The 22785-nt window shown below is 39.9% G+C and overlaps 1 protein-coding gene across 4 annotated transcripts in view; it reads left to right on the top strand.

Moving 5' to 3' along the window:
• Window positions 1–22060, top strand: part of LOC23687749 (B-box type zinc finger protein ncl-1) — a 49630-nt gene extending 27570 nt beyond the window's left edge. For all 4 annotated transcript variants that reach the window (XM_021856114.1, XM_021856123.1, XM_021856136.1 and 1 more), the window contains exons 3-6: window positions 8547–10592; window positions 10652–10815; window positions 11207–11439; window positions 18082–22060. In XM_021856114.1, coding sequence (XP_021711806.1) covers window positions 8547–10592; window positions 10652–10815; window positions 11207–11439; window positions 18082–18186 — 2548 coding nt within the window. In that variant the 3' untranslated portion in view covers window positions 18187–22060. The remainder of the gene's footprint in view (window positions 1–8546; window positions 10593–10651; window positions 10816–11206; window positions 11440–18081) is intronic.
• Window positions 22061–22785: the final 725 nt, after the last annotated feature.

Genomic DNA, 22785 nt, shown 5'->3' with positions numbered 1-22785 from the left:
TTTGAGGATAATCAAACTAATTCAAATTCGCATTAGTAGTCTGGTAATATGCGATAACCATGCTTGATCCACTTACCCCATCCCATTAAAAAGTAGGGGGTAGTGTACCATGTCCAATATATCAGTATTTATTTTTAAAAATCACTTATTTTTCATTGTGATTCACTCAATTAGAGTTGAAATGCTAACCATGTGTTGAAAAAACTAATAGTATTCGATTTTAGACAGTGATGCAATGGATTTTTGAATGATAGAAAACAATTTTGAAATTATTTGATTTTTGCAGCTAATAATTTTGTTTGTGTTAGTGTACGTGTATTACTAGTTTTACAATAGTATTAGTGTGGACGTAAGAATATTACCTAAAACGAAGCAATGGTGTGAAAACATTCAACATATTCAAGTATTTATGCTTAATATGGACAAATGATCCACTTACCCCACTGCTACACTTCCCCCACTGTACCTTACTTATGTCGTTTTCGTTTTTAGGAACTGGGTCGGTGATCAACACATAAACAAACAAACGTCAAGTAAATTGTGGTTCGGTCGAACCTGAACCGGGTTGGGGTTGAAACTGTGATTCAGAACGAAATCTTCTTCTTTCTGGCGTTACGTCCCGGCTGGGACAAAGCATGCTTCTCAGATTAGTGTTCTTATGAGCACTTCCACAGTTATTAACTGAGAGCTTTCTTTGCCGATTAACCATTTTTGCATGTGTATATCGTGTGGCAGGTACGAAGATACTCTATGCCCTGGGAATCGGGAAAATTTCCTTTACGAAAAAAGATCCTCGACCAGCGGGATTCGAACCCACGACCCTTAGCATGGTCATGCTGAATAGCTGCGCGTTTACCGCTACGGCTATCTGGGCCCCGAAAAAATAAATACTTGTCGAGATTTTTAGTTACGCTTTTTTGAAGGCATATCTGTCATGGTTGAATCTTAGTCCATCGTATTTCAACATCAAATATCGTCTCTGATAATTTGATGATGATGTTTTTCTTCTACCATCTATTGTAGCAAGCAATCTGATAAGCGATTTGCTCATTATTGTACCGTAATCCGGGGTACATTGATCGGAATGACTCATCTCGTTAAAAGTTCGTTTTATTGTTTATTGATGGAACATATCCAAATTATGAATGGTGCTTCTTTTTCTTATATTCATGACCTAATGAAAGTGAACATTTTTGTGAAAATCGCGTTTACCTTACGCGTAAATTTGTTAACTTTTCGAAACAATGGTTTCAATGGGTAAGGATGACACTACCGAAGATTGATGTCTCACATACATTCTGCAAACGTTATGAGCAAGTAAAATGCGGTTCTTACTAAAAATGGCATCGCCGAAAACGATTCCGTTGTCAAAACTTTCATAATTATGCTCAATTACCAATTACTGTTAAGAATATAGAATTCCATTAAGAAATTGCCTACCTTTAGGCGTATTCCGTGGTTCGAGGTGTTTTTAATTTTAAAATAACTCAAAAAGTAAATGACTTGTAAGCGTTTGGCCTTCATATTCGGCTTCGGGGGCCATGATTTAAGTAAGTAACGTCATTTTCAATATTACCGAACGTTATTTACATAGGTGATCAATGTTACCCCATATCAGCTAAATCGAAAAATCACTTAAAACATTTTTTTAAACATGCTTGAATCTTTCAAAAAACAAAATACAATATATAGTCACGAGCTATGGGTGGCAGTACTTGTTTTAAAAATATAAAATTTGCAAAAAATATGCATTTTCAAACGAATTATTCAAGAAATATTCAAAAAAATGATCAATGTTACCCCGGATTACGGTACTGTTGTTTGTGAGCAGTCAGTCTTCTGTATGAAGGGCCGAAAATGGATGTGCGGTCCCGCAAGAAATAGACACTTGATTTTGACGATTGAACACCGTCGCATTGAAGACTATAAGTATTATATTCTAGAGGGTTCAGATAAGCCTTCAGAGACTCTTATGCGCTTGTTCTACAGGTTCTTCAAACATTATTTCTGGGATTCCTCGAGGAAAATCTTCAGGAATTCGATTGAATGATGCAGAGATTCCTTCTGAAATGCTTTCAGGGATCACTCCAGACATGTCTCTCTAGCGATTGCTCCATCAATTCTTCCAGAAATTACTCCAAAGATTTTCTCCAAAATTTAGTCCATAACATATGTTACGTGTACGGAAGTAGTCATGCGATGCGTGAACATCTCCTTTTATGGTTCTTTTTCCCACCATCTCTATCCAGCGCGTGTGGAGATTTTCTGCTGCGCTCCACTTTCATGCACAATCACGGGGATGTGGAGTGCGAAAACGGCGTAGCACTTCGGTAGAACTTTTGTTGGTGATATTTGATTTCCCTTTGAACTTCGGTCTAAAATTAATCTGAATGCACCATACTGCTCTTTTGGTAATTTAGTAAAATACACAGTAGTTAAGTACAATCCCCAGTGTTCTAGATCATTTCCCAGTAACCCAGTCCTAGTTCAGAAGAAGTGTCCTCAGAAAAGAGCTCTCAGTTAATAACTGTGGAAGTGCTCATAAGAACACTAAGCTGAGAAAACAGGCTTTGTCCCAGTGAGGACGTAATGCCAAGAAGAAGAACGAAGCGTCCGTACCCTCTAGCTTCGGCCGTCCTATTTGTAAACGTGTTACAGTCCACTTTGCTCGTTCCCCCAGACGGAACATTGTTCCTTCGAGCCGGATCCGTGATCCGGTAGTGATTTAGTGTGCGTGATCCTCCTTGGACTGAGTTACTGGTGAAAAGAAAGACAGACTCTGATAAAGTGAAGTTGACGAAACCGGAAGTGAAAGTGTTCCAAAATGTCGCTCGTGCATAGCCCTAATAAGACCCGTTCGGGAGTGCAGCACGGTGACATAAGTGAAGAAGAAAGAGAAAATCAGAATCGTTTGGCCTGCGCAAAGGAATCGCTGATCCGGAGGATTGGTGTCCTGAGCCGTCAGCGTTACAAGGCAGCTGATAAAATAAAGCGAATCGGAGGAATTATGATCGACGATGATGCCGACATGTCCGTGCCGAAGCTGAAGGTGTATGCAGAAATGTCGATGTCATCTACAGTGAGTTTAACGATTTCCACAACCAACTTGCTAAGAACCTGTCGGATGATGCAGTGGATGAACATGATCGAGTGTACACCAGATTCGAGATAGATTACCTCGAAGTAGGGACGTTCCGATATTGCGAAGTATCGATATTTGATTCGATACGATTATCGAATTAAAGTATCGATACCACCGATATATTGATTCAAAATATCGATATATCGGAATATCATATGATATATTTCAATGGAGCAAGATTTCTATATTACTTAGAGACATGTCGTTTAGTTTCCTAAGAGTCGGAAAAAAATCATCGAATTCTCAAGGTTATTGCAGTTTACATAAATATCTTCTGTTAACATACAGAAGAGTACAATTCTAACGGAAACTTAGGGTTTTCTCAAAATCTAATTTATTTCTTGCATTTAAACAAGAAATAAATTTTAAATTGAAAACCCTACATATTGTTTTCACTTACATTATGTAGAGGTCTTTGCAACTCTCGTCCATCTTTTCAAAGAGTGTCAGATCGTTAAACATTTTTTTTATGTCGCAGATTGTGCGTAACTATCAGGCGAGTTTTCTGCTGGGTGTAAAAAGGTATGCGATCAATTATTCTTTCCTAACCCTCGTTTTTTTGCAAGGACATGGCCAAGACAATTCCCGACTGCTGAAGGATCCGTCAATTTCGTCTAAGAGGCAGATTTGTCTAAAATCTTTGTCTATGATAACTGACGAGAAGCAGACAACCCTCATACAGCGGTCTAGGGCTTTATGCTTATGCTTGTGCTAATGGTTAAATCTTACAATTGTTTTCCATGTATTAGTTTACGATATATCGGAAGGAAATATCGATATCACCGATATATTGAATAGGAAATATCGATACCAAAATATCGAATATTGGAAGCAAAATATCGATATTCCGATATATCGGAAGTATCGGAACTTCCCTACCTCGAAGTGTCGACGTACATCAAAGAGATGCAAGTGGTCGTTCAGCAGCAGCCGCTAGAAGCACCGATACCAACATTATTCGATGGCCGTTACGAGAATTGGCCGAAATTCAAGGCGATGTTCGTAGACGGTCTGGACGAGTCCAATGATACTGACGCTATCGAGTTGTATCACTTGGTCAAGGCTCTCGTCGGAGCAGCAACAGGAACCCTCGGTGCCAGGACAATGAACGAGAACAATTACGCACAGGCGTGGAACATTCTCACAGAGCGATTCGAAAATCCCCGTGTCATCATCAACACTCACATCCGCGGCCTGCTATCCTTCAAGAAAATGTCGAAGGAATCCCACCGTGAATTGCGTCAGTTAGTAGACGATTGTTCCAGGCATGTCGAAAGCCTTCGTTACCTGAAGTAGGACCTCCTTGGCGTGTCGCAACTGATCGTGGTGCATTTGCTTGCATCAGCCTTGGATGCCTCTGCCAGGAAGCAGTGGGAAGCAACCATCGTCCGAGGAACGCTTCCGAAATACGACGATATGATGAAGTTCCCAGCAGTGTAACATCCTGGAGAATTGCGGAACATCAGCTCAAGTCCCTCCTCTTCGTGCCGGAAGATCGAACGTGAAAGCCGCAGACCAGTCGAAGTCAAGTCAGAGATTCAATCCGAAAATCCTAACTGTTAATAGTCAAAGACATAAGCATACCTGAGCGAGTCGAGAAAGTACGTTCCTTTGTTATGTGCTTCAATTGCTTGAGGAAGGGTCATCGGCTGAAGGATTGTCCATCCGACAGAAAATGCTTGAAGTGTATCCCACTCCATCATACCCAGCTCACGACGATACAAGATTCAAGTCAAACCAGTTCCAAAGCAAGATGCCTGAACCAACAACTTCATCAGAGTCCACACCGAGATCAGCTGTGAAAGAAGTCCAAGCAACACATCCAGTGCACTCACACCGCAAGGTTCACACAGCGTGACGTCATCGTGTTCCATCCAAACAGCTCCGACCAAGAAAACCGTTCTCCTATTAACAACAGTGCTGCATGTCTACGATTCCCAAGGTAAGCCTCACTTTTGTCGGGTCCTGCTAGTGAACCTCATAACGAAGAAGAAGTCCGAAGCCATAGGAGCGAAGATTTCATCAGCAAATGTGAAGATTTTCGGCGTCAACAATCGAACGACAACCAGCATGGAGAAAGCCATTGTTAAGTTCCGATTCCGTTATAGAGCGCTGCATATGACGAGCCTAACCTCACTTATTTGACAGCTACTGGTCCTGTTGTTTACGTCGTTTTTTCCATCATTTTTTCATCTTCGCATTTCTATCACCAGCATGCTGATGGTGACGATTTTCCACGGTAGGAAGATAGAATAATACGATCCGTGGGTATCTGCAGTAGATTTGACCTCTCCTCGCAGCAAACTTTCACGAAATTAAGAATGATTCGAAAAAAGTCCAAACTGTAAACAACAGGACCAGTACCTGTCAAAATTGATGCGTGACGTCACAGTGCAGTGGAGTATAGTGATTATCGTGCCACGGTAGAGTGCACTCAAAATAATCCAAACGTCATTGTTACGTGAAAACATACGTGGTTTTTTTTCCATCGCACTTTTCACGTAGCTCTTACGTTAATCATAGGTAGCCCAGAATGAACGCATGAACTTTTGAACTTCGTCCATTCCACCGGAGCTACAAGTAAGAGCTACGTGGATTTTCCGAAGCGTTTCAATAGGACCTAGATGGTTTTGCATTAAATTAACTAGAATATAGACCAACCTTATCTCTAATAGGCTTTGGAAGAATACTAATTCCCAATTGGAAAATATAAACAAATCTAAAAGATTGTGATATTTTTATATTCGATCTGAGCATTGTGAATCTTGTTTCCCATATGTTGTGAGTATGTTCTGTTTTGTTGCAGCCTTCGCGTGCTAGAATTGATAGAGGTTATAAATCAGGTGTAAAATATGAAGTAATGCAGGGATTCTTCGGTATTCCAAGCATATTTACCTTAAAATCAATCTAACACAGGGTTTAAAGTTCAGCAGCTTCTGAAGTTCTGCAAAAATCAAGCGGGCGCCATCTTAGGATTTGCGCTCAACACCGAATGTACGTACAATATGCAGATGTCAAAATGAACTTAGGCACCTACGTGAATTTCAGGTAAGTGCGATCGGTAACCTCAGTAACAATTACCGATTCACTATTTAATGGTTATGAATGGCTTAGTGATCTTTATCTTAGTCAGGTGAAGTGAAGTCAAAATGAATTTGGAATGATCTACGTGATTTTTCACGTAGCAATGACGTTTGGATTTTTTTGAGTGTGTGTTATCACCCCAGCAGTGACTAAAAGAATTCCGAGTGCCAACATCGATGTGACCAATTGGTGTATTTCACTCGGATTCCAATTGGCGGATCCAGATTTCAATGTGCCTCAAGAGTTGGACATGCTGATTGGCACTGAGCTCTTCAAAGACTATCAAGTCTGGTCAGTACCAGTTGGCAGAGCATCTACCAGAGCTGCGTAATACTCATCTTGGTTGAATATTTACGGGAGAGCTAGAAGAAGTGTTCCATCAAGGTCCATCTAATTCTTTTGAGAATTGCTCAAGTGGTGAACAGTGCATCGACATTACCCTTAGCCTCAGACCCTTATCTCCCCGGAACCACCTTACGGTATTTCTTCGGGGAGTGGCCAGTGCATATAGCACAACACGTGTAGCAGAAGTAGCGTAGGCAAACTGCTTCTCCTAGCCGACTTAAACAATGTTACAAGGGACCAGCCTTGGCAGGGCTAATCCTCTGCAGCCAACTCTTGGTCGGCGCGCCATAGGCGCTGCAATTCTAACCCTGCATTCTAGTTACTGCATTCCAGCATTCGACATCCGCACACATTCTCTCTATTATATTGTCGGATGACGTGTCCCCTCCGCATGTAGTGAGCATGCGACCTCTCACAACAATGAAACGGGGGCAATCGAACACGACATGCTCCGCTGTTTCCTCCACACCAGCACAATTGAGGCACGCAGGAGATTCTGAGTGCCCGAACCTATGCAGGTACTGTCTATAGCAACCATGTCCTGACAAAAACTGCGTCAGGTAGAAGTTTACTTCCCCATGGTTTCTACTATACCAATCTGACACATTTGGTATTAGTGAAGTTATTCCATTCCCGTTTCCTCTTTACACGCGTCGCGGACTCCTCTGGTACCACTTTGGTTAAAGCATTGAACATCTTCCTTGATGATGAGCCCGATGGGCGTCATCCCGGCTATGATGCACACGGCCTCTTTAGATACCGTCCGGTATGCACTTGCTACTCTTAAGCACATTATCATGTACGTGCTTTCCAGCCGCTTTAGGTTTCTGCTCGTTCTAAGCGCTTTTGTCCTCCATACCTTAGTATGGATAGCGCCACGCTTGCCAGTAGCTTGCGTTTGATTGCAATTACAGCAGAGCTGTTAGACATCATCCTCGAAAGCGCCGCTATAGCCGTAGATGCCCTTTTACAGGCATAACAACATGGCTAGCGAAGCTTCCTTAGCCGAGTGGTTAGAGTCCGCGGCTACAAAGCAAAGCCATGCTGAAGGTGTCTGGGTTCAATTCCCGGTCGGTCCAGGATCTTTTCGTAATGGAAATTTCCTTGACTTCCCTGGGTATAGAGTATAATTGTACCTGCCACACGATATACGAATGCGAAAATGGCAATTTTGACAAAGAAAGCTCTCAGTTAGTAACTGTGGAAGTGCTCATAAGAACACTAAGCTGAGTAGCCGGCTCTGTCCCAGTGGGGACGTTAGTGCCAAGAAGAAGAAGAAGCGAAGCTAAGCTTGTCATCGATCATTACCCCAAGATGCCTAAGAGATCGCTTGGACTCTATGGTGCAATCACCTCTAGCTTCGGCCGTCCAATTCGTAAAAGTGTTACAGTCCACTTTGCTCGTTCCCCCAGACGGAACAGCATACTTAAGCACTTCAACAATATTTGGCATAACATTTTTTTCATCTAGAACAGGCATCTTGTGAAAAAAGGGCTATCATTCTGGTTATACCAACTTACCGTTAGGGGCGATCCATTAATTACGTAAGACAATTTTCGGGGTTTTTAAACACCCCACCCCCCTCCCCACATGGTAAGATTTTTTATATGAAAATTAAAAATAAATTGTATGGCACGTAAGAAATCTACAAACTCAAACTGGCGGTAAGATGATTATAAAACGAAGTCAAACATCGCATTTTTAAGAGCATTAGTCTAGAGAACCAAACAGATCTCTGGCCTGAAAAATTCAACCGATTGATTATCAAAAGCATGCAATTAATTGATCAAATTTTCAACGCGAACGGTTGTCAGGTTCTCTAGATCTGTGATCTCGAAAATTTGAAGTTTGGCCCTATTATATAGTCACCTTGATGGGTATTTTTTTGATTAACGGTAAATGTAGCATCGTGTCTTTCAGACTTGCATCCGCACCATTGATTTATTTATATTTGCTATTCCTTCTCCCATTGCAGGAACAAGTACATCTCGCCACGTGTCCTATCTTGCTTGCACGTGTTCTGTGAAGCTTGCTTGGAAAAGCTCATGAGTGACGACGAGGCAAAGAAAATGGAAGGATTGCTTGATTGCCCCACATGCAAGCAAACAACCAAGGTTGGATCAAAGGGTGTTGCGGCATTACACCAGGACTACATTCTTACCAACGTGTTGGATCTGTCGACAATTGAGCCATCGATGTTGGCATGCACCTCGTGCAAGAGCAAGGAAATGGCCATCTCACGTTGCAATGATTGTGCCAACTTTCTCTGCGCTAGTTGTGACAATGCTCACCGGTATATGCGTTGCTTCGAGGACCATAAGGTTGTACAGTTGGAAGATCTGCGCAAGTCCTCCGAGAAGGTCGCCATCCATAAGCCGCTGTACTGCAGCGTCCATCCTCCGGAGAATTTGAAGTATTTCTGCTTCAATTGCCAAATTCCGGTGTGCAACGAGTGTCTGATCGGTGAACACAAAGGAAAGGAACACAACTATCAGATTATCAGCGAAGCCGAGAAGCCCATGCGCTCGGAATTGGAGAACCTGATGAAGGAAGCTAAAACAAAGATTGAGTATTGCAATCAGGCGACGAGCGATCTTGATACTTCGCTGCACGATTTGCAGAACCAGTTCGAAACGGCTCGCGACCTGATCAATGAATCTTTCCAAAGCTTCAAGGCTGTGTTGGAAAAGTGCCGTGACAATGCATTGAAGAATCTCGAAAAACTACATTCGGAACGTGAGCTGAAGATCATGGAACTATTCCACAACGTGGAGAAATCCACTGAAAAGATAGAAAATACTGCCAAGTTCACAAAGAAGGTATTGGATCAAGCCAACGGACCGGAACTTTTGAGCTTGAAGAAAATGATTGCCATGCAGTTCAGCAATCTGATGGGATCCACGCCAAAGGTGGACGTAAACTTTTCGTTGGAGTTCCAAACCAGTTTCGAAAAGTTCGATCAAATCGCTCCGGAGCTGTTTGGCACATTCCGTACGGAGACAAGTCCGCCGAGTCCGAAGGAAACTACACCGCCACCCTCCTTGCCGGGAATGGCCATCATGATCAACAAGCCCCCGACTACGGCGAATGGCAGCTGCGGATTGTCACAAGGACCATTGACCGGATCTGTAACTGCCAGCAGCCCGATTTCATTGCCAACGTCGATGCAGTCGTCATTCGATGGTGATATCTCGAATCTGGGAGCCAGCTATATGATGCCGCACGTGCTTACTCCAGAACCACCGGCATCCACTCCTATCGCCAATAATCATCTACCGGCTGCACCAGCAACCGTCGGAGGCTCAGCCACATTGCCCGGATTGAGCAGCATTGCGGAATATAATCTACATCGATTGGCAAACCTAACGGAAACGGCTCCCGATATCACCGATGCAATCGTACCTGTGAACACTCCGAATCCAACAACGAACTTTACGCTGGCCGATCTGATTTCCGGCGATCCCAATGCCTTCCAAGCGCTCTCCAAGTACAGTCTCAACAATCCGGATATACCGGCCGGCCCTATGATGCCACCGCATCCCAACATGGACAATTTGTCACTGCTTAGTGATTTCTCGGGCTTGCCAGGCGCGACATCGACAATGCTTCCAACTACACCCATGTCGATGGACTCGTCGCTCAGCGGAGAGATGGCCGCAATGAGTCGGTTCCAGGTCAACGGACGCACCAAGGCCACACCGATGCAAATTCGGTGCAAGTTTGGATCGCTGGGACAAACCAAAGGACAGTTCAACTCCCCGCACGGATTCTGTCTCGGGGTCGACGAAGAAATTGTCGTAGCTGACACGAACAACCATCGCATTGAGATTTTCGAAAAGAACGGAACATTCAAGTTCTCTTTCGGAGTCCCCGGCAAGGAAGAAGGCCAGCTCTTCTATCCACGTAAGGTGGCCGTAATGCGGTCGAGTGCCAAGTTTGTGGTGTGCGATCGGGGAAACGAGCGCTCCCGTATGCAAATCTTCTCCAAGAATGGACATTTCATCAAAAAGATTGCAATCCGGTAAGTTTCCATGGTCCGATTTGCGGAGTTCTTTGACTGATGATGTTATTTCATTACAGCTATATCGACATCGTTGCTGGTTTGGCTGTGACTAACAAGGGACTGATCGTGGCAGTTGATAGCGTTTCCCCAACGGTCTTCATCATTTCTGAAGATGGAAACCTCATCCACTGGTTCGATTGCAGCGATTTTATGCGTGAGCCCTCGGATATTGCAATCAATGGTATGTATGACCCATTGCACGGTCGGCCAGATTTACGTGGAAAGATGCATTTAAAGCTTTCGAATGAAACATTTCCTGTCTCCTAAAATGTTGTTCAAATCTTTGATTGATGTTGTTCAAAATTAAGATGATCCACATTAGCATACAAATGAAATAACCAGCTGCGAATTAACTAAAATTAGCTGGTCACTGATATTACTGAAAAAGCGTCATCATACTTTCTACACGTTAACACCCATAAGGTTTTTTTTGAATCAATATGAACTTTGTAGAAGACAGTTTTCGTCTAATATTTCATTATAAAGCTCGAAATGCATAGTTGTGCGTAAATCTGCTTGCTGTCCCAATATCCTCGGGGTTGACTAACTTAGTGTCCACATTAAATATCTAGGTTCCGACTTCTATGTGTGCGATTTCAAAGGACACTGCGTGGCAGTCTTCTCGGAGGAGGGAACATTCAAGTATCGCATCGGCAGCGAGAAAGTTACCTGCTTCCCCAACGGTATCGACATATCCGATGCAGGCGACGTCCTGATTGGCGATTCACACGGCAACCGTTTCCACGTGGCTTGCTACTCGAAGGATGGCCAGCTGCAGTCGGAGTACGAGTGTCCGTATGTTAAGGTATGTACCCCGTGAATTAAATGTTTTAGGTCTTAAACGGACATCTAATAGAGCATACATGCACAAAATTTATTTAATTTAATTTATTTGATGTCTTACGGAGACGAACCAGCCACTGGCTGAAAGTCTCCTTAATAAAGATAAAAAAAAAAATATTTGATGTTGAGTTGATTTATGCAAAAAAGTCATGAGACTGTTATACGAATTTGGGCTGTATATAGCTCATTTATCACTTGTTGGCAAATAAGAAGTGTATTTTAAATTTATTTATATTCAGGGTGTCCATCCATCCGGGAAAAGCGGGAAAACCCGGGAATTCCAAATGACCGGGAAAAATACGGGAAATACCCGGGAAATTTTAGAACAAACCGGGAAAAAGCATTATGGACGAAACTAGGAAACGACTGCTTTACAATGCACACTTTGCATCCTGACTTTTTGTAAGTTGTAAAAAAATTTGCGGAGATATGAACCAATGTTTTTTTACAGGATTTTGCTAAAAAAACGAGATCTTTGCTGAATTTCTGGCTGAAAATATTGAGCAGATTCAAAGGACATCTTATGAAATATGATTTAATCCTTGGAAATTTTCTAGCAAGGTACTTATTGAATCCTGGTAATTTTGATAGTATGATGGTTAATAGATTTCCATTGAAGTTCATGGAAAATTCTTGATATCTTTGCTATAATCCTTAGGGGAATCGAGGCTCGAAAGTTCTTTGGAAAATGATTGAAAAAAGTAATTAGCGGGTTCCATAAGAGATTTTTAGAGAATTCTATAAGAGATCCTATTTTGTATGAAATTCTTAAATAATTTCTAACGGTTGGTAAAAAAAAACTTATTGTTTTTTTTATCTAAGTGTTTTTTTTACTGAAATCTCTGTCAGTTTCATTAAAGATTTCTGATTGGTGGATTCGTAGAGATGCTAATACTGTTTTTTTATGAAGCTTTGTTTGGATTACTAGTTTAATTAGTCCACAGTCCTTATTAGGGGTTCTACACGAGATTTTGTATTGTTATCAGTAGATTCACCGAATTCTTACTGTTTTTCAAAACGAATTGCTCTTAGGTATTAGTGGGCATATATTTGTTTAACTCTTGACGGCATTCTTCGGAAAATCTTTGATGGATTTCTTCAATGCTGCCAGTTTGGATTTATGTCATTTTTTTGAAAGCTGGCCATCAAATGTTTGTTTGCCAGATATCATTTTTGAGTTTAACCAGGATTCAGAAACCAGGCCATGTCAAACTTTGCCATTGTGTAGAACTAATGGACCGGATTTGTTTTCATATACTTTCAAAATGTCCCTGAAATTCCTATGATTTCTAATATACTGGGTGTCCGCAAATTATCCGAACAGCAAAATATTGGAAACATGATCTCGCATTGAAAACAATGAAAAATCATTGTTCATGTACCTTTTATAAAACATCTATATATTAACACAAAATACAACTTTAAAAAATTTCGAAATTATTGCTTGTTTCTGAGATAGGCAAATTCAAATTTTTCGGAGACGTTTTTTTCTGAGGGCCGTTAGATATACTGGAGATTCATTATGCCTAAAACAAAAAAGAGATGAATCCAAATGTCCTATTATTATTTGAAGTAATCTACTCTCTTCCGTCATAAAGATCGAAAAACAGCTCCCTTTAAGACACCTCAATACATTTGGATTGGTTTTGCAATTATTTGAAATCGGAAATGTGTCAAACTTACTTCTTAAAAATATAATAAGCCAATGTTTAAAACCATGCAAGAATATTGAATTTATTATGCTTGATTGTATAGAGCCATGTCTTCAAAGTTTGTACGGATAATTTGCGGACACCCTGTAAGCACGGCAATCTTCACCCTTTCGAAAGATTATTTTACTCTGCTAACCATTTTCGAAATGATTGCTTGTTTCTGAGATAGGCAAATTCAAATTTTTCGGAGACGTTTTTTTCTGAGGGCCGTTAGATATACTGGAGATTCATTATGCCTAAAACAAAAAAGAGATGAATCCAAATGTCCTATTATTATTTGAAGTAATCTACAGGTTGGTGGCTTCAAGTTAGACTGGAAATAGAAAATTATACGGTTCAAATCCAGTGATTTCTATGGACTTTTCTCTTCCGTCATAAAGATCGAAAAACAGCTCCCTTTAAGACACCTCAATACATTTGGATTGGTTTTGCAATTATTTGAAATCGGAAATGTGTCAAACTTACTTCTTAAAAATATAATAAGCCAATGTTTAAAACCATGCAAGAATATTGAATTTATTATGCTTGATTGTATAGAGCCATGTCTTCAAAGTTTGTACGGATAATTTGCGGACACCCTGTAAGCACGGCAATCTTCACCCTTTCGAAAGATTATTTTACTCTGCTAACCATTTTCGAAATGATTGCTTGTTTCTGAGATAGGCAAATTCAAATTTTTCGGAGACGTTTTTTTCTGAGGGCCGTTAGATATACTGGAGATTCATTATGCCTAAAACAAAAAAGAGATGAATCCAAATGTCCTATTATTATTTGACGTAATCTACAGGTTGGTGGCTTCAAGTTAGACTGGAAATAGAAAATTATACGGTTCAAATCCAGTGATTTCTATGGACTTTTCTCTTCCGTCATAAAGATCGAAAAACAGCTCCCTTTAAGACACCTCAATACATTTGGATTGGTTTTGCAATTATTTAAAATCGGAAATGTGTCAAACTTACTTCTTAAAAATATAATAAGCCAATGTTTAAAACCATGCAAGAATATTGAATTTATTATGCTTGATTGTATAGAGCCATGTCTTCAAAGTTTGTACGGATAATTTGCGGACACCCTGTAAGCACGGCAATCTTCACCCTTTCGAAAGATTATTTTACTCTGCTAACCATTTTCTTCAAAGGTTTCGGAATATACAAATGATTTTTTTAAAAGAAAATTGAATAGATATTTCTAAAAAATCGAAAACCTGGTTAAAGAGTAACTTCAGCAAACTTTCAGTTATGTCAAGTTTGCTAAAAATCTTTAGTTGGTCTATTAGATTTCTCAATAAACTGTTTATATCTGTTTGTTCAAAAAGGTTTCGAAAGTGAAGCTGTTTTTTTTTAAACCAGAGCGTTTTGAAAATTTAATTATAAAAATACTCCTAAATAATGTTTGGTCATACAAATTTTACTAGTTTGTATAAAAAAACGGAACAGTTGCAAATGTTTTGACTGTTCGATCAATATTTAACATCCAAGAGCAAGCAGCTGAAGAATTGGCAAAACCCTTCTACGGGGTAGAAGTTTAAATAATACTCTATACTAATTCTATTTGTTACATTTTTTATAAAACTGCTGGTAATTATTTCTTATTGTCAATAGTTTAGGAACTTAATAATATTTTCCATTATTGAACAATCTTAATTAATATGCATTGGTCAATAATACATTCATGTTAATTCAGTAAATTATTATGTATTGGTCAGTAAAACAGTGGTGTTCTTGTGTTATCGAACTGCATTAAGTTTTTTGAAGGATAAAATATAAACATTATTCATTATAACATACTGCTTCGAATTCCAAAGTTTGAAAACGAATATTTTGAAGGTCTAAACAAATATCACAACTTATTTTTGAAATATCTGGGCAATGTGAAGTCGCAAGACCATTATGTCATCCGGTTTTATATTTTTGGGCATCCGGGAAAAACCCGGGAATTTGAAAATTGATTTTGAATGGACACCCTGTATATTGAACCTACACCATTTGACCAAATGCAAGGCTGTTTGTAGGTCTCTATTTAGAGACTTAGTCACTATTTTAATGCAAGTCATTTTGAAAAGTCTCTATTTTTTAGGAGATCTCATTTTTAATCCAAATGGTCTCCCACTCAAGTCACTTTTTTTCCTTTTCTTCTTCTAGTGACTCCAGATGCTAAGTTCTAGAGGCTCAAGAGTAACCCCTAGAGATTATTACATATTTATTCTCCAGGAATTTCTTCTCAGATTCCTCGAGGAAGTTCTTCTAGTTATCTAGCATTAGGAATCCTTCTAGTTATTTTTCCAGGCTTTCCTCTAGAAGTTCCCACCAATTCGCAAACATATATTGTATTAGGTGGTTGGTAAATGGCTGGGCATGGCTTACCATTGGTACCTCGCGTACCTCAAGGAATAAAATAGCCCTCTTTGTGTGGTGCTTAGCCTCTTGCCCAGCAACTCTTATCCCTACTTCCTGGCGGCACTGGCCGGGGTACGAGTAACCTTAGGGAAGATCGAGTAACCAACCCCGGTAGGAACTCTTGTCGTATGCTGACAGGGAAGGGGGTTTGCTTTTGCTTTTGCTTCTGCAAACTTGGAGCGTCTGTTCCCCATATCAGGGACGGTTGATCATCGTCAGAGTGCCAGAGAAGGACTCTAAGCTTAACTGTGCACTATGATCCTCCGAACATTTAGGGGGAATGGTCCTCCGGAAATCTAGGGGGTTGGTGCGAGGCCCTGCAAGCCATCGGTAATAAAATCACGAACGAACGAACGTCGAAGACCACAGCGATGTAAAGGGACTAACGATTGGAAACTCGGTACGTAGAACTGTAAATCTTTCAACTTCATCTGGAGCACACGCATTCTTGCCGACGTGCTGAAGGACCGCGGACTCGGCATTATGGCGTTGCAGGAAAGGTGTTGGAAGGGATCAATGGTGCGAACGTTTTGAGGTAACCATACCATCTACCAGAGCTGTGGCAACACACACGAGCTGGGAACAGCTTTTATAGTGATGGGTGATATGCAGAGGTGCGTGAACGGATGATGGCCGATCAATGAGAGAATGTGCAAGTTGAGGCTCAAAGACCGGTTTTTCAACTTCAGCATAATAAACGTGCACAGCCCTCACTCCGGAAGCACTGATGATGATAAAGACGCTTTTATGCGCAGCTCGAACGCGAGTACGACAGCTGCCCAAGCTATGACGTCAAAATCATCATAGGAGCTTTAAACGCTCAGGTTGGCTAGGAGGAGGAATTCAGACCGACTATTGGAAAGCTCACTGCCCACCGGCTGACGAAAGAAAACGGCTTACGACTAATTGATTTCGCCGCCTCCAAGAATATGGCCATTCGTAGCACCTACTTCCAGCACAGCACAGCTGGCGACAGAATGACAAATCGACCACGTTCTGATCGATGGACGGCACTTCTCCGACATTATAGACGTCAGGACCTATCGTGGCGCTAACATCGACTCTGGCCACTAACTGGTGATGGTTAAACTGCAACCAAAACTCTCCGTCGTGAACAACGTACGGTACCGACGGCCACCCCGGTATGACCTAGAGTAGCTCAAGCAACCGGATGTCGCAGCGGCATACGCGCAGCACCTCGAGGCGGCATTACCGGAAGAGGGTGAGCTGGATGAAGCCTTTATTGAGGACTGCTGGAGAACAGTGAAGGGCAGCCATCAACAATGCAGCTGAGAGCAACGTCGACGGAACGATTGGTTAGACGAAGAATGTAGGCAGATTCTGGAGGAGAATAATGCAGCGCGGCCGGTCATGCTGCAGCAAGGAACCCGGCAGAACGTGGAGCGTTATATGTGGAAACGGCAACAGCAGACCCGCCTCTTTTGGGAGAAAAAAAAAACACCTGGAGGAGACGGAGTGCGAGGAGATGGAACAGCTGTGCTGGTCTCAAGAAATACGTAAGTTATATCAGAAGCTCAACGCATCCCGCAACGGCTTCGTGCTGCGAGCCGAGATGTGCAGCGATAAGGATGGGAGCATATTGACGAACGAGCGTGAGATGATCGAAAGGTGGAAGCAGCATTTCGACGAGTACCTGTGGCGCTGAGAGCACAGGCAATGAAGGACTGGACAACGGAGGAAATGCCTTCATTAGTACTGCGGAGGATGGAAACCAACCAGCCCCCACTTTGAGAGAGGTTAAGGATGCCATTCACAAGGTCAAGAACAATAAAGCTGCTGGTTGTCGTGACCAGAGCAGCTTTATTTATGTTAAATCCGCTTCTTACGACGGCCGCAGTGAGGAAAACTCTAAAGCCCTCACTGCGCGCCGATTGCTGCTCTGCTGCTGTTTCTCGAAGCTCCGACGAACAGAGAGCGGTGCCACCCGCTTGCTCATCATAGGAGCGGAGTAGCTTCCTTCACTCCCATACTGCCATAGGCTGGTCATATTGTGTGAGTGTATGTAGGAAATGATGCTTAATTTAAAACATCTAAGAATTCATTTACGTTAAAGATATTTCAAATTGGTCTTTAAACCGTTAAAAGTCATCATTTTTGTGTAACTCTATTATTCTCCTATTAACTGTTGTTAGAATTCTTGATTAAATGCTAGCGCAATCGATAAAAGAATCACTGGATAAACTCCTGAAGGATTTAGGATTTTGTTGACAAATCTGTGAACGAATCTTGGAAGAAATAACCAATACCTACAATTTTTAAGACACTCAGTCGCTTCCAGTTCTGCATAATGTCATTTGGTATAACGGTCGTTTGGCACAAAAACTTTCCTGTTTTCAAACTTTTCTGTTAAGGGCCAGTGCACTATTTGCTATGGTTTTCAGCTCGACAAAATCCAGCGAAATATTGCTGACAATCTGCAAAAAAATTGGTGTGTAGAATAGCAATCTAATGATTAACTTTGATTTTTTTTTTCAGGTTTCTCGCTGTTGTGGGTTGAAAATTACATCTGAGGGCTACGTTGTAACTTTGGCCAAGAATAACCATCACGTCCTCGTACTGAACACTCTATACATTCAGTGATTGACCGCCGGAGCGAGAATCCTTAAGCCGAATCGCTAAGCTGACAGCAATATCATCTACAATCGCAGCAAGGTAAGTGCGTTGAAAATTTAAACTTCTCGTCATACCTTACATCGAATTGTTGGAGAAGCCCGAAAATCAACGCATTATCAGCTCTAAGCAATGGCCGTAAGTAAGAGATATGTCGAAAAGGAGATATTCGTACGGTTCAGCTACAAGAAGCCGAACAAAACACTGCACATATTATCCATAACTAACTGAAACTTGTATCGAGAGTCAAACCATCATCAAGCCGCACCCGCATCAATGTCGTAACCGACAAGATTCGGTTTTATTAGCAAACACATTCGTCTACAACCCCACTGAACTAATTAAGTGCGTGTGTTTGTGGGGTGTCGTATGGTTTATCCCAAAACAAAATAAGCTGTGGTTGGTGTGTTCATCCGGATAAGTGTGAGAAACAACCTTACAAAACAAAAAAAAACATCTTTTTAAAAGAGAGATAGAGGAAAAACGAAAGATATTATGTTGTTTTACCAATATTATTACTATTTTAATTTTTCCTTTTATTAACACTATTTACAATTTTATTCTTAATATTATACTATTTTAAACAATATTTATTATCGAAAACTGAAAAATGAATGATCTCCAATTTTTATTTTACAACAGCAAGTGCGAGATAAAATATTTTATTTTAACGTATACACACTACAGAAAATATTAAAAATTGAGACCATACAAAGTAAAATGGATTTAGGGAAGAATGGCGCAGGGTTTGTCAAACAAATGTCGTAGCATCAAAAGCAAAGAAACAAAGAAGAAGCACTAAAGATCATGCAAACATTGAAGTATGATTAAAGAAGAGCGGACAGTAGAAACGAAAGGATGCGCGGTATGGCGAATTTTATTTTACTCTGTTTAGAAAGGCAAGAATACCTATTTATAGCAGTTAAGCAAAACGAAGCAGGCGAGGAGAAGAACAAAAAGCAAACAAAGCTGTTTACAAACAAACCAGGAAATCAAACCTTTCGAATAATGTAAATATTTTTACTGATAATTATATGCAAAAAAAACAACAACAAACAAAAGATTAATCTTAAATCATAGGCATAATTTCTTCTGAACGAAGTAGAATGCAGAAAAAGCAAATTTACACAACAAAACAAACAAAAACATATTTTACATAGGAGTTGTATACACTTATATACAGACACACTTGTAGAATTGCCATAATTTTTGCAATACGATTTTTGTAGGTTTTAGTTCCCGTTCAGAAAACATGTTCATTCTAAAGCAAACACACAAACAAAAGACCTTCCCTGTTATAGTTTTTATCGTGAGGCATATTTAGTTATATACGGAACTTGTGTTTTCCATTTTTACTTTTGGTTCGCGTGCCGAGTTAAAAACCGCCTTCGAGACTCGATTTGTTGATCTTTTTGTGTGTCGCCAGAAGGAATCACTAGGAGATAAGTTTTAACTGAAACAAAAAAAGAAGAACCATTTCGTTTTTCGATCTGTTATTGTTTTAAGCTCTGTTATTTTCCTTTTATTTATTTTAAACACAAAACTGTTCAGGTAAAATACACAAAATTGAAACACTGTTGTTAAGAAAAACGGCGTATATTTTTTAGGACTAATATCAAACATCTAGTGAACCGTGTTTATTGTATAGAATCACAGTATTTTTTCGTCCCAGGAAGCCTTTCTTTTTTACCTTTAAAAGCTATTTTTATCGCGTGTTTCTTTAATTTTGTTCCTTCCAACGTACAATCGTCAAAACGAATTTCACAGTTCCACATTGCAAATGCTCAGTCCATATTTTAGTAACTTTTATTTTAGTTTTTATTGTTTGATAATTATTTTGAAAGCAGTACAATTTTTATTACTAGTGTAGGAGAGAGAGGATACGCGAGAGTTTATATTGTATTTCTTAGCGTTTGAATAGTCAATCAAAATCGTATCAATCGACGCCGCAGTGTTGTTTCCACGCGAATGCTTCGGGAAATGAGTTTCGAACTTTACTTTCAACTATACATTAATAAACTATTGATATACATGTATTGGGATATATTCGTTAGAAATCCGTATGTTGCACATACACGGCTGATGTAAGGCTGTTTATTAACTTATAAGCTTAAATTCAGCGGGTAAAACCCGAAAAAGCAGCGGAGAGCAATATCCGAGCAGAATTTTGTATTTTTTGTATCAAATTATTAAAAAATCCTATCAAAACATATTTTGAATTGAATTTCATTCAAGAATAGTAGTTTTTGCAGTTTCTCATCGGAATAGGCTGTTTCACAAAACGCCGATCTTCCATGGAATGGCTTCCTTTGCCACATTGGCGTATGAGCTCATAACTCTTTCAAGTTAACTCGGTCATTATATTAACAACTTAACTTATCGTTTTTGCTCGGATATTGCGCTATTTTAACAGATCAGCTTTGCAGCTACGAGCATTTCAATGAAACAGGAATAAAACTTTGATGAACTATTATTTACCCTCAGTGCGATATCCATTATTTGCCAAATACATCCTACAGTTTCAATCATATTTGAGTATTGAGCACCCTGAACAAATTATGAACATTACGTGAAGCAATGCTGCGACCACGCCGCGATTGATGTTAGGTTTAGCGTTATCGTGTGATGTGTTTTGCGTCATTGCTCCTTTTTGGCAGTGAAGAAAGATGCGAGATATTTTTATAATTAACTTTTTTTCATAAATCTTAGTTGCAGTGAACTTAAGCAAAAGCAAGTACTCTAGAAGAGACAACATTAGCTTAAGTAATCAATTCCGGTTATCTAATTATTAGTTTCTCAGTTCGTGTTCCTCCCATACAACCTTGTGGGAGAAGGGGGGGGGAGCACTTTGGGTAGGCGACTCCTAATTATTCATAGGTTTATAGTAGTTAAGAAAAGTATATGGGATAGAGAAATACACAAGCCCCAGAGCAAGCGAGGCAATGTTTGATGAATCTCTGAATAATGTTCGATTGCAATATCATGATGCCATATTAAGCGAAACATAATTTTAACACCCTAGTTGTAGACATTTCTCTATCCCATGTAGTCGTTTGGAAATTCTCGTTTTTCGTCAGTTTCCATTCCGAATCAAATAATTATTTTCTTAATATTTTTTCAAGTAAAACTTTAGGCGCCAAATTTTAATGCTACATTATCAATTTACCATGCGATTGCGTCTTGGGAAACAGTTATATAGTTCTATGTTTTACATATTACAAATGTACATATATATATATTTTATAGACTCGAACCGGCGCAACTTTTATACCCCGTTCGATTATTATAGCGTTTTTAGGGTTAGCATTCGTCCGCCATGTTCACTTGTCACAATACAACTTGTATTTATACCATCTCTTTGGCTGTAGGGTTAACGAAAGTTCACAGAACACGCTCAATCTTATTTTTAGTTAGATTTTTTGTCTAGAAACATTTTTATTTTTTGAAGAATTGAGAGGGAAATCTTCTGTGTCACCTGTGTAAACTATTTTTAACTATTTATTAACATGTAATTCCTTTGCCAACTGAAAGAAGGGCCCAACCAAATCAACGTCGTACTAAGGAGAAGTTCCGACCGCAGTGGATTTCCCCCTCGATCTAGGCAATCGCCCTATTCCACCTGCTTTCCGTAGCTTAGAAAGCTCGGTATGTGGAGTAGATCGGCAACTGTTTTCTTCTTCCTACATTAAGTTGCACGCTTACAAAACCTTTCAATGCATTTACAATTTTTATGGTTAACAAAATAAGGATGAATATCAAATAAATTAAACAAAAAGAAACCCAACATCTGCGAGAAAAGACAAAACACATTACTAATCATAACACAATTACACACACTGTTGAAGTGAACAAATTATAATCAAGAATGAATAGTTGAAAACAACCCAAAGTAAATATTGCGTATTTAAAATGATATTTTTGCCTTATATTTTACATTTTACATCATTAGTAATTAACACCTTATATATTTTACAGTGTACATAAAACGAAAACAAACAAAAAATTCGAAAAAGGATGCGCGTTTTAGATTTTTTTTGATGATCGAAACGATAAAACCACATATATGAAAGAGATCTACTAACCTACCTATTGTTAGTTGAGGTGATTTTACCAAAAACAAATAAAAAAAAGTAGACGGATATTTTTGTATGACAAAAAAACTAAACATGTGCTTGAAATTAAGAACCATACAAAACACAAAGGACGAACTTATTACAATAACATCAACAATCGCATCTCGATATCGTCACGATCCCCATCCTCCGCAACATAACCTTATTATGATCATCTTCGTCATCAGCACGCAGCAGCCTACATACATCGTCGTTTATAGTGACCAAACAAGAAGTGAAACCAATTATCAAAGTTCCTTAACTCTAACGTTTTTAACATTAGTAATGCGGTTGTATGTGCGTGGATTTGAAAAACGTGCACCCGTGCGTGATTGTAAACCAGCCGGCTTGAGCGTTGAAAATGGATTACGTATTAAGCTAGGATAACGGTAAACTCCAATATTTCACCTTACATAACTTCCCTTTTTATTATAGTGAGATATCAGAAAGTTTTAAA

Source organism: Aedes aegypti, chromosome 1 (assembly GCF_002204515.2).
Source record: "Aedes aegypti strain LVP_AGWG chromosome 1, AaegL5.0 Primary Assembly, whole genome shotgun sequence".
NCBI classification, from domain to species: domain Eukaryota; kingdom Metazoa; phylum Arthropoda; class Insecta; order Diptera; family Culicidae; genus Aedes; species Aedes aegypti.
This window is presented reverse-complemented; position numbering and strand designations above follow the sequence as displayed.